The 12,174-nt window shown below is 40.8% G+C and overlaps 2 protein-coding genes across 3 annotated transcripts in view; one reads left to right on the forward strand and one right to left on the reverse strand.

The window, feature by feature from the left end:
• The window catches only part of LOC146689473 (ankyrin repeat- and BTB/POZ domain-containing protein 3-A), a 288,208-nt gene that overhangs the window by 105,229 nt on the left and 170,805 nt on the right, over positions 1-12,174 (reverse strand). For both annotated transcript variants that reach the window (XM_085437119.1, XM_085437118.1), the window contains exon 2: positions 7,842-7,991. In XM_085437119.1, coding sequence (XP_085293245.1) covers positions 7,842-7,991 — 150 coding nt within the window. The remainder of the gene's footprint in view (positions 1-7,841; positions 7,992-12,174) is intronic.
• On the forward strand, positions 491-2,436 carry LOC146689477 (uncharacterized). The gene is made up of 2 exons (XM_085437121.1): positions 491-965; positions 999-2,436. Exons 1-2 carry the CDS (start codon positions 491-493, stop codon positions 2,039-2,041), a joined length of 1,518 nt encoding a protein of 505 aa, XP_085293247.1. The 3' UTR covers positions 2,042-2,436.

The following is a 12,174-nucleotide window of genomic DNA, read 5'->3' on the forward strand; positions in this document are numbered from 1 at the left end:
CATAGATGACATTCTGTAGCCTCATCAACCACCAAGATCTCACTGCCTACAGACATTCAGTAACTCTCATTGGATAATGTTAATAAATATCTTTCACTAAATATGAACGTTTTCTACCTGTCCTTGTTTAAATTATGAAAGAAGTTATTATGCCTGAGAATCTTTAGAATGTCGAATACTTTCCACTAAACAGTTGTCTTCTACTTTGGTTAGTTTTTTTAACAACCATTTAAAAAACATATTTTGCTTTTGTTTTATTTTTTACTGCAATTCCTGTAGAGTAGCTTTTATAGTGTTAATTCAGTATGTGCTACAAAATAAAAGCCTTTCCTTTACATTAGGTTTGTGGGCATTTTATTTTGAATTGTTCCAATCATGGCACTTCAAAGGAACAGCGCATCACAGGAACAGCCTGTGATGTCACAGTGCACATTCTACTGGAAAACCCTATAAATAGGGGAGACGTTCAACCAACTTTAGTGGATCTCGGATGGCAGAAACACAAAGCAACCTGGTTGTTAAAACAAAGACAAGGCGGACGCAGAGAAACGCACACGCACACGCTGACGCATCTACAATGGCAGAAGCAAAAATAGAAATGGTCATCACACCAAAACCTGAGGTTGATAAAGCCGCACAACCAAATACTAAAAAGTCTCCTGTGGCACAACCACCAAAGGAAACGGTTGTGAAACCAAAGAAACAAAAAATGCAAAAACAGAAAAGAGTGGCTGAAGAACCAAGAAGAGCAATTACTCGGGCATATGCCCGGGCTCTTCTTGAAGCTCAAAACAGCACGGGTGATGGAGCAAACCCGAAAAATGAAGAAATGCAAAAAAACACTGGAGCCACTCCTGAAAAAGAAAAGGCTGAATCCCTCCCCATTTCAAATGCAAAGGAGGACATGGAGAGAGAGAGAAATGGGAAGAACCCCAGCAGACCAAACCCTGTGCCTAATGGAGGGACTTGGCAATATCAACCCATTCCCACATTTAGACCCCCGTTTAATCCCTGGCACGAGATTGCTGCTCTCAGACACCAACTGGAAGCCTCCCAACACCATCAGAACGACCTTTACTGTAAAATGGTAGGTGCAAACAAGAGGGCCTCTTATCACCAGTTTCAGGTGAACAAACTTCGTGAAGAAATTAACGAGAACGAGCGAAATCACGAGGAAACGATCAAAGGCCTCATAGAGCAGCTGGAAGAGGCTTCTAGTAATAAGACCTATGACATCAGTGAGACAGACACTCTCGTGAGTGACAATGAAGCTATGGTCATATTGGATGAGGTGATTGCTACCCTGCAGGACCAAATCAGCCACCCTACCACAGAGCAGTGTGTGGAGTCTGCCACTCCAACCACAGAGGCTTCACACACTGACTCTGTAGGACTGAAGTCCTCTAAGGAGGCTGAATTTGAGCTCAAATGTAGGATTCAGCAAGAGCAGATTGAGATGCTCCAGAAACAGCTCCTAGCAGCTCAAAATCAGCTTGAAGAGCAGGCCGTTAAACATAGGCAGGAGCAGGAGACACTCAACCTGGAAATCAGTGACCTGAAATCCCAGCTCTGCCCCAACAAGGCCCTTCATGATTTGAAGCTAGAGTCTCTGGAGCCAGAGCTGAAAGGGGCCAAAGCTTCCTCACTTAAAATCCCACAGCAGCACAAAGAACAAAATTCCACTGCTGCAAATGAAATGCACAAATTTGAGCTTCCGAAAGAAAACGAGACTGGAGAACAGGAGAAGATGGGAAAAGAGGACTCACGGCCATCCACTGCAAGGTCTCTGCAGGAGCCTCAGAAAGAAAAAGACACCACAGAACAACAGAAGATAGAAAAAGAAGAGTCAGCTGCATTTTCTGTACAGGAATCTTTGCAAAGTGTACAAGACAAACAGAAAATGCTCAATGTCAAGGTGGCTGAACTCAAGACTGAAGTTAAGAGCCTGCCAGAGATTCCGCCAAGGAAGAAGAAGAACAAGAAGAAGCGGAACTGTGCGCGTCCCCAATTTCACATAATTGGTGTCAACATCAAGTCCTAAAAATCATATTTATATACAACTAAATTGTCAGTGAACATTTGAACCCCTCTTGGTCAAGACAGAAGGCCACCCCTTCCTGAGCCCGGTTCTGTCAGAGGTTTCTCCCTATTAAGAGGGAGTTTTTCCTCTCCACTGTCGCCAAGTGCTTGCTCATAGGGGATTTGGGGGCTTTTTTTTTTAACACCAACCACTGAAAAGTTCACTGACATCAAATTTAAGACTCAGCAAATATGGAAATGGATCATTCATCATCAAGTGAGGAATCATCCATTTAAAACATGTTTGCTGAGTCATATTTAGTTGTATATAAATATGATTTCTGTCACACTAAGGCCAATCACAGACTAATTTGGACAATTGGTAAAAAATAAATAAATTGAAAAAATTGAAAAAAAGTACGGTAGTTGTGTCATTGTTTCGTGTAGATTTCAAATAACATGCCATTTTATGTCAACATATTTCTGTTACATTTGTAGTGCTCGTGGTTTTATATTCTTATGATCCTGTTTGTTTGATGAGTATATCCTTCTGCCTTGCTTCACATATTTACTGCTGCTTGGCTAGCTTTAGTCATGCTAGCATCAGCACGGGTAGAAACAGATACACATCAGAGACATCACATGTAGCTTGTGTTTATGTTCAGAGTGACATCTGATTTAAAAGCAGGCAGCAAAGCACTGAGCAGCATATCAGTCAGCACAGAAAACAAATGCCATAAATGTCATCAATTAGGCTGGAATAGTTTGTTTCTAGTGGCTTCTATCAGAGGTGTGGACTCGAGTCACATGACTTGGACTCGAGTCAGACTCGAGTCATTAATTTTATGACTTTAGACTTGACTTGAAAAAATGTTGTAAGACTTGTGACTTGACTTAGACTTTTACACCAATGACCTGGGACTTGAATTGGACTTGAACCGGTTTACTTGAAAAGACTTGATATTTCACCCCAAATATAAAATGTAACATGCATATAGAGATTGAAAATGTGATGTCATTCTGGGGTAGAACCACAAAGGATTCTGGGAACTCGTGGCAAGAGGTACTAGCGCACGCAGGCTTTTAATTGAAATCAGTTATACAGCGATAAAAAGAAACACAAAAATGTCAAGAAGCTGTTGTATTATTAACTGCAATAGCCGGTCGCATGACAGCCACGGGAAGCCGACGGGTAAAGAAATCGGTTGTTATCGGATTACGTCGTTGAAGAGAAATTGTTCGAGCCATGTTTCCGAAGTAACAAAGAGGCGACGGATGGCCTGGATCGCAGCCATTCAAAGATCAAATATAACGTCCCAGAACACTCCAGCTCACAGGTTAGTCTGCTCCAAGCATTTCCACAAAGGTCAGTGTTTTTTAGTAGTTAATACGTCATTTTCATAACATAATTGGTGATATAGGTTACAAGCAAGTCTGACGCTGAACAGAAATTGTCGCGCTATGCTCCTTTGTTTATTGTGCATAAATAGTGAATTGTCCTGACACAATATTGTGTTTCGCTTCTGTTATTATGGTACATTGACAAAAACATATACTTTTATTCACAGGGTAAAACTGTTGTTTTGTATCACTAATTGCCCAGTACGATTACAGCATACAGTATTATTGTCACTGCTACATTTCTGTAACGCGTACCAGAAATTATTTCCACTACTAATTAATTACCGTTGAGCTCAAAGGTCCTATTAATAAACGGTTAACGAATGTGTATTTATGACGACGATTTGTGAGACTGGTAAACTTATGATACGTACGATGGTCTTTCGTTCTACACGGTGCATTTCAAGGTCCTGCACCCATCCGTCGGTAAACTGTACCTGGGCTTGTTGCAGTGACCTGAAGTTACTAAACTTCATGAGTGTGTGCACTCACTCCAAGAACCGTATGATTATAAATATGCATATAAATATGCTACGATGAGATAGCTGACTTCATCTAACTAGCAAATGTTGTCCAGGCTACGTTGGTGATGCAGTTTTTTTTAATGTGTATGATATTTTTGTCATGCGATTTTAAAGCCGGTCCTACAAGCGCATCCAAGAATAACATGCAGCTTATCTCAGAACTGTCAGTGAAAATTATTCTTGGAGCTAGGTTTAATTGAGCTGCATTTTAAAGAGGTGCAATTTCACAATTTGTGTATATTTTCCAAGTTCACTATTTTGTCATGTGTTGAGAAAAACACAGATTTAAAAATTACATGGTCTAATATTTACATTTAGCATAACTGCAACATTCTTTTTTCGTTTTTTTTTTAAAGACTCGAAAGGACTTGAAATTCAAAATTTCAGACTTGTGACTTTACTTGGACTTTTACACCAGTGACTTGAGACTCGACTCTGACTTGCCTGACATTACTTGAGACTTGACTTGAGACTTGAGGATAAAGACTTGAGACTTACTTGAGACTTGCAAAACAATGACTTGGTCCCACCTCTGGATAATGGCAACAAAAGAAGCTCCTGAGTTTAGCAAGTCAAATCCAAAAAGTCATCAGAACCCCAACAATTATAAGAGCAAACAAAAGTTATCAGTAATTCACAAGCAAGCAAGAGACAGGCAGGACAGGAGGGCAACATAACAAACAATCAGGGTTACCAATTAAACACATGTGACACTAATGAGGGGGAAACAAGAGTGGGACAAGTCCAAAGATAACAATAATACAACACAGGTTGTACCTCTTCAGAATAAGGCAGGAAGTACACATAACAAGGTACACAGATTACTAGAGCGAGACACAGACAACAAGGGGACAATTAAAAAAAACAAAAACAACCTAAGACTGCTGAGAGAGTAAAGTTTTAGATCAAAGATCATGACAGATCATGATGGTTCCTGATCAGATGATAAGCTTATTCTTCCCTTCCTTCTCTCTCTCTTTGGTCAAGCAATCAAGTCATTTCCTAGTTTGTTCCCTTCTGGATTCCTACTTTATTATCTATGTATACTCACAGTCTTCTCTGTTTCTTATTTTAGTAAGCATGTTTTTGCAAGTACTTTATTGCTTTTTGGAGTGTTTTTGGACCTTGGCCTGTTTTTGTCCTCCTCTTAGTTTCCTGCAGACTTCATATGGGTCCTCTCCACCCGTATGCCACCACTCGGTGACTATTGAACAGTAGTAGTTATACATATTAATGGTGCTGTTTCCTGACAAAGCCAAAGGTCAGACAAGTGCTGGGAGAAAGTAAACTAAAAGGTCAAACAAGGCCGGTTTGAAAAACAACCCTTACAGTGGTAGAAGAGTGGATTACTTTTGTGTTATTATAACAAGCTGAAGAACATTTTCTTCTCTTGTGTCGATTGTATCCCAGTATAGATGATGATTATGGTGATGATGAAGGACGGCATGTTTTACAAACTGCCTCCAGGCTGAAAACAAGACCTTGAATTCCTGTGTGAAGCGCTGCTGCGCGGTGACTTACTGTTTTTAATGTGCTGCGGGGGTCGAAGCAAACGCTCGCCCGGGACACAATCATACAGCATCACATTGTGCAAACGTCTGCGGGGGACAGGATGATCTAATATGAGACTGTGAAATGGACGAGGACGGGGGAGGAGGCAGGGGAGGTGCCGGAGTTAAAGGTGGAGCTCTTCCTTTCAAGTTGAGGTTAAAAGCCTTGGAGGCTGTGACCTTGGATTTAAAGGTTTCCGGAGGGGGGAAACTCATAAACAGGTGCTAGAACAGCTGTAATCAAACAGTAACTGGCTGCAGCGTGTCACAGGGGGAAGCGAGGGTGGAGAGGTGGATGAGGTGAGCGGTGAAGGGACAGCAGCATAATGCCGGGCGACCTCAGACCACCGTGACAGCCCACAGGGACAGCGAGATCGCATTCCTTCACGCTAATGGGCCTATTTAGCAGATGGACACAGATGGAAGTCCCTGAGAGATCGGTTTTAATGTGCTCAACAATTACTGCAACATTTATAATATGCTGCATGCTGGACTTAGAGGATTTACACATAGTGTCTGTGCAACAGTATTATAAGTCAGTATTCAGTTTCTTTAAATTTGAGTATTTAATGTCGATTTTACAATCAATAGAAGAATTAAATCTACAGAATTTAAACAGAAGTAGAGAAAACCTTCAAAAGATTTAACTCTAACCTACTGCAGGCATGTGTGATTTATAGAATTTCATATAAAAATTTTATAGCTACGAGATCAATGAGCATATATTTTATGTTTATTCTGACTTATCTTGCACACAGCCCGTTGCCGCCTGTATCTTCTAACAGTGTGAGACCTACTAAGGCCGAGCTACAGCTTGTGTAAAGTGCTCAAAGCTCCGTGATTCTGCAGTCCAGTGCAGAAAGACAAATGAGAAATCGCCTGCATTTCTCCAGCAAAATTCTGGACAAACACTTTTTAGAGCGTCCAGCACATATTTGTGTTTCTCCAGTAGAGGTCAAAATAGCTGAATACCAACATCTTGCAAGACTTGCTTCTTTTCAATTTCAGAGCAGTTGATCTACAGACATGTGAAAAGAGTTTTGACAGGAATCTCTGGAGTCCTGTCATAAACTAAGTACATCTTTACTGTCCATTTCTACTATACCTGAGCACTCAAAGCACTTTATACAACATATGTCATCCACTTAAGCACTTTGTTTCTGTCTAAATGCTTTCTATCTGTCATTCACACATCTTGGGGTTTAGTGTCTTGCCCAAAGATGCTTTGGCATTGAGCCAGGGATTAAACCACCAACCTTCTGATTAGTAGGTACCCTGTTCTACCCCTTGACCCACATCTACCGCAAAATAAGAGGGTAAGTAACAGCCAGGCTTTTGCCAGTTTGCAGGTCTGGATGATTCAGCTGTGTCTTAACACAGTTGTGTTTTAACAGTCTTCCCAGGAGTGGCTGTCCCAGCAAATTCACCCCAAGGTCAGACTATGCAATGCTCAGAGAAACTGCAGAAAACCCAAGAGCTGCTTCTCAGACTCATTTTGCGTGATAAAATTTAAAGTTCTTGACAGTGCTGTTATAAAAAGACTGAACAAGCATAGCTGCTTTGGAGGACTGCAAAGGAAAGCCTCTTCTGTCTAAAAAGAATATGGCAGCACAGCTAGGGTTTGCAAATTTCCATCTGAATAAACTTTAAGAGTCTTCGAACAACGTCCTTGGACAGACGAGATGAACTGGAGATGTCTGGCTGTAATGCACAGAACCAAATTTGGCCACAGGACCTGGGCATCATGCAGCCAGTGAGTCATCCATGAACTCCTCTGTATACCAAAGTATTCCAGAGTCAAATGTGAGGCCATCTGTTTGACAGCTAAAGCTTGGCCGAAATTGGGTCATGCAACGGGACAATGATCCCCCAACAAAGAAATAAATCTACAATAGAATGGCTGCAAAAGAACAGAATCTAACTGGGCCACTGCAACACTTTGGGTCCAGACCTCAACCCGACTTAAATGCTGTGGAGAGACATTAAGAAAGCTGCATGATGAATGCCTGCAGACCTCAATGAACTGAGGCAGTGTAAAGAATAGTGGGCCAGAATTCCTCCAAAATAACACGAGAGAATTATAAAGTCACACATTTAAAAAATAACTTTTCTAATGAAAATATTTATTTCGCCTGACAGCACAGTATCTAAAAGACCCTTGTCAGTCCCAATTTCTTCTGGAACTGTAGATGCATTTCAATTGTCTTGTGAGCAGACTTTTAGGTATAAGTAAAATCCCGAGATTTTCATAATGCGAGACTAGTGAAACCTTCTTTCCCACCTGGTTAGAACTCTGCTGAGTGTGCTCTCACTGTTTGTTCTGTGTATAAAAAAATACCACACTCACTCAGCTCCGCAATGCTTCCCACTCGGGTCGCGAGCAGGGACTGCTCCAGGGTCCGGAGCTCGGCTTGGGTGTACCCGTGACCTTCACTGCCCCTCCCCGAGCGTTGCTGGTCCCTGTGCAGGTTCAGACTCTCTGGGAGGCTCAGCACACCTGGAGACGGCACAGAAAACAAAGGAAATTTAAAAAAAAATGGCAAAACAACAACTCATACATCTTCTTCTTCTTCTGGTAATTTTCCCATCAGCTTTCTGCTGATGCCAGATTTATCACAGACAAGAAGTAACAGGGGAATGCAAACTCTAGAGAAAGACAAGAGGAGCAGCAGAAATGCAAATCAGCACTTTGAGATAAATATTCTGCACAGAACTGGGAAGCTGTGCGATTAAAACCACTTTCATGTTGCAGCCAGAGAGCAAACATTTGTCTAAATGATTAAACATGGGGACAGAGTCACGGGTTAATGGCATACTGTACGTGATGATTCTTCTTATTTGCATTGAAAACCTCACAGCTCACAAAGCTTTCTTGTTTTTACCTCAACCTTCAAACTCTAATTGAACTGAATCGTCTGTTAGCCACATTTGTTTCTTCAAGTATTCACATCTAAATCACCTTGTCGTGATCTCAGGTGTGTTTCTTTTTTTTTTTCTGCTGAAAACAAATGGTAGCAGATTACGCTCGCTAGCAAGAATTAATCCATTTAGGAGCTGTTATTGCAGCCAGGCATTGTGTAGCTGCAAAGAATGGCTTGTGACAGATTGGATATTGAGTTTTCTGCTACAATAGAATGGAAAGCAACACCACGCCGGGTGCTAATCCTAATGACACAGCACAGTGGGATATGCCATTTTTCAAAGAACAGTAATTACAACATGGAGGAATGTGGACAATTTGTCTATGTTGATGCCGGCAGCTAAGAGAAAAAAACCCTCGCACAGTGGACACAGTGCACCAAGTTCATGAGCTTTCTTTAGTTTTCCCTGTACAGAAAAGACCTCTCCAGACTCAGATTCCTCCCACCATCACCTCTTCCCACAGTGTCCAACCCAAGAATTCCAGTATTCCCCAGTCCCAGTCCTGCTCCTTTTTCTTCCCACAGCCTTTCCGGGGAGGTCTACATGATTTTTTTCCTAATAGCTTTTTCCATTGCTGTTTTAACCACTGAGCAGTATTAATGGAGCAGCTGGTATTAGGGTGTGTCTCGAATGGAAATCCTCAATGTTAAAACAAAAAAGCATGGCCGGATCTGCAGCAATAAAGAATTTCTATAATCCAAAGAAATGAAAGACTCCTCTAAAATGAATGATTTGCTGAAAGCTGGCTATATGGTGAGGTGTAGTTAGCAGCTGCTTCACACTTAGCTCATTTAAAAGCTCTTTAAAATGGTTTGTTAGTACATATGGTGTTCACAGTTTTAAGTGTTTGAGATCATTTTCTATGAGTGCAGATATTTAACTCACTGCTCTTTGAAGCATTTATAATTGTATTTTATCCACAACTGTCACCCTAACAGTCATTTATTTGTTGTGTATACCACTGTGAATAACTTAAGGGGAACGGTTGTCTGAAACGGTGGACCTCATTTGTAAAATTCATGACTTTGGGAAAAGCCACAAATTTCATGCAAAGAGATTACTGAGACAGAGGGGTGGCACCAGAGGAGCTCTGAAAGCAGATTTCACCCTGCCTGTTAGTTTGGCCACACACTTTTTCCTTCAGATGTGGTTGGGTAGTACATAACACAGCCAAGTCACTCTCTTGTATAGTGGATCCTAATGTAGTGTCAACATTTGGCATAAAATTACCTTTGGCATAAAATTAAACATGAGATTTTATATTTTAAGTTGCTGTAGACTTGTTAACTAATGGGTGTTTATTACAGAGCTAATGGAAATGATTTATAATTGGTGAGAGTTGGGACGAGATGTGCGATCGGTGCTGTTTCTTGTTTGGAACGACCGAAACAATTACTGAAGAAGTAGAAAATTGGGCCTTCTATGTGCACCCCTTTAACTGCTTGTTAACACAAACATCTAAACAGCCAATCACATGACAGCAACTCAGTGCATTTAGGCATGTAGACACAGTTAAGGCAACCTGCTGAAGTTAACACCAAACAGAGTGGGGAAGATTTTGAATTGAGTATTTCAGACCAGTTTTTCTACTGGTTCACTGCTTTCCACAGTCACCAGATCTCAACCCAACAGTCCATCTTTGGGATGTGGTCGAATGGAAGAATTGCATCATGGATTTGTAGCTGAAAAATCTGGAATAACTGTATAAATATGGAGCAAAATCTCTGAAGAATGTTTCCAACGTCACAAAGAATCAAAGCTGTTCTGGTGGCATTAGGTGCTCCAGTCTGGTCAAGGCTGGAGCTCAACCTAATAAAGTGTCCAGTGAACTTCAGTTAAAACGCTACCATATAAAGAAAAAGACAAGATTAGCATCTAGCTTATTATAAGTGCACACCAGAAAAACAGCATCCATGACGTTATGACAGCATACAGCGTTTAAGTGCACATGGTATGGTTAACTTTCACATTCCTGAAGGCATCTTGCTCAGGTAAGATCCTGCTGATTTAAGCAAGCTAATGCTAAACCTTAATCACCTATTACAACAAGAGCACAGCTCTGTAATAAAGCAGTCTGTGCACTCTGTCTGCAATCCATACCCTTCACCCATGGGTGCATTATGAGACAAAAAGCTTGAAGTAAAACATTTTAAAACATTCTTACATTCTTTCAAAAGTACAGCAATTGTTCTCCTCACTTTCTAAACTTGTAAAGTTGGTTTTTTTTTTAATAAGAGGTGATGCAACACAGTGGTAAACATGCTCCTGTTCCAGCTTTCTGGATGATGCTGCCACGTGGTGCTTCATTTCAAGTAATATTCTGTCCTTTTACCATTTGCACATCATTGAATTCTGTTTTAATCTACATTTTCCGTGCATTTCAGCTTTGTTGAAAACAGGGTTGCACTATAACATTGCCTTCAATCTCAAATGATCAGATAAAAGAGGGTAAGAGATTTCATGGAGCCTCAAGGAACTGCACAGATGGACGTGCCACTAAAATGACTTTTACATACAATGAACCACCAATTGGGAAAGTAAAACCACTGACTAAAGCAGCTTAAAGTCTGCTCCATGAAGATGATAAACACATGACTGAATTTGTATCTCTAGACTGAAACTAACGAATGTTTTTCTAAGCAGAAGACATGGATCAAGAGGGATGGCTTTTATAAAGGTCTGTGAAACTGCAGAGTAAACAACATATCAGTTGAATAAAAGTGGCATAAAAACTACAGAAAAGCAGGGATTCCTCAGGCTTTTCGGAAGAGAGAAGCTGTCTGTCCTACTCCTGTCCCAGATTGAAGCAGGGAAATCTCTTGAAAAAAACATATTGACATTCATGACTTCCTGAGCTGCAGATTTTGCACTTGTGTGTGTTTTTAGGTGGAGGTATAGGTTTGAATAATTCACAGTGCCCTCTGTAATCAAGGCTTCCCATCTTCATTTTCACTTCACCCCCACCACTGCCCAAACTATTCTTTTAATAATATTACCGGGGTGCCAGGGAGTCCTTTGCTGAATTATTCATCCTGTCAGATCAAGACATATAAACAAGTCTGCAGCGCTCTCTTTCCCCACCTCCCACTCACTCTACATGTTATCTCTCACTAACACTTGGCTTCTCCAGATAGGAAAAAAAAGTAGGAATATTTGATCCTGGGTGATGTTTGTGTAATAAACATCAGAGGTGAGAAAGAAGGCAGCCTGGCCCCTCGGAGGCGAGGAACAGGGAAGAGGATGAAGGGAAGAGGGAACGCTGACACAAGTTTGTGATTAAAAAATGACAAACAACATTTCCATGTCACATCAACCACGTCGTTCTGTGACCTCTGAGGCAATTATATAAGTATATATATATATATATATATATATATATATATACTTTAGAAACAGTCTAATGCCACATAAACAGATACAACCTGCACTGCCTACTCTCTGCCTCTCTTCACGTGCCCGATGAGCAGATGAAAAGGATGCTGGGTCACGGCGACGGGACTAGTTTAAAGCTCCATGTGGTGCACCGAAATCCCCTCAGTCATTCCCGTGAAAATACCGCTGCTCCTCATAAATAAAATAAGTTCTCATAAATAATATAGAGAATATTGAGCTTAGAACTCATACAACAGCTGACAGTGTGGCAATGAAACAGGCTTCAATAACAAGCAAAAAAATAAAAGGTATTGTCTAGAACAAAGCAGTTAATAAAGATTCTGCACAATTGTTATTATTCTGCTTTAACTAATATTACTTTTACT

Source organism: Copadichromis virginalis, linkage group LG17 (genome assembly GCF_057382275.1).
Source record: "Copadichromis virginalis isolate Kocher_CV1m ecotype Utaka linkage group LG17, C_Virginalis_male_GT1.1, whole genome shotgun sequence".
Taxonomy (NCBI): domain Eukaryota; kingdom Metazoa; phylum Chordata; class Actinopteri; order Cichliformes; family Cichlidae; genus Copadichromis; species Copadichromis virginalis.

Bases quoted from the DNA above. Each gene is read 5' to 3' on its own strand.
- LOC146689477 (XM_085437121.1), top strand. From the start codon at position 491: ATGGCAGAAACACAAAGCAACCTGGTTGTTAAAACAAAGACAAGGCGG. The intron at 966-998 runs CTTGGCAATATC...CCACATTTAGAC, and splicing joins CCCTGTGCCTAATGGAGGGA to CCCCGTTTAATCCCTGGCAC.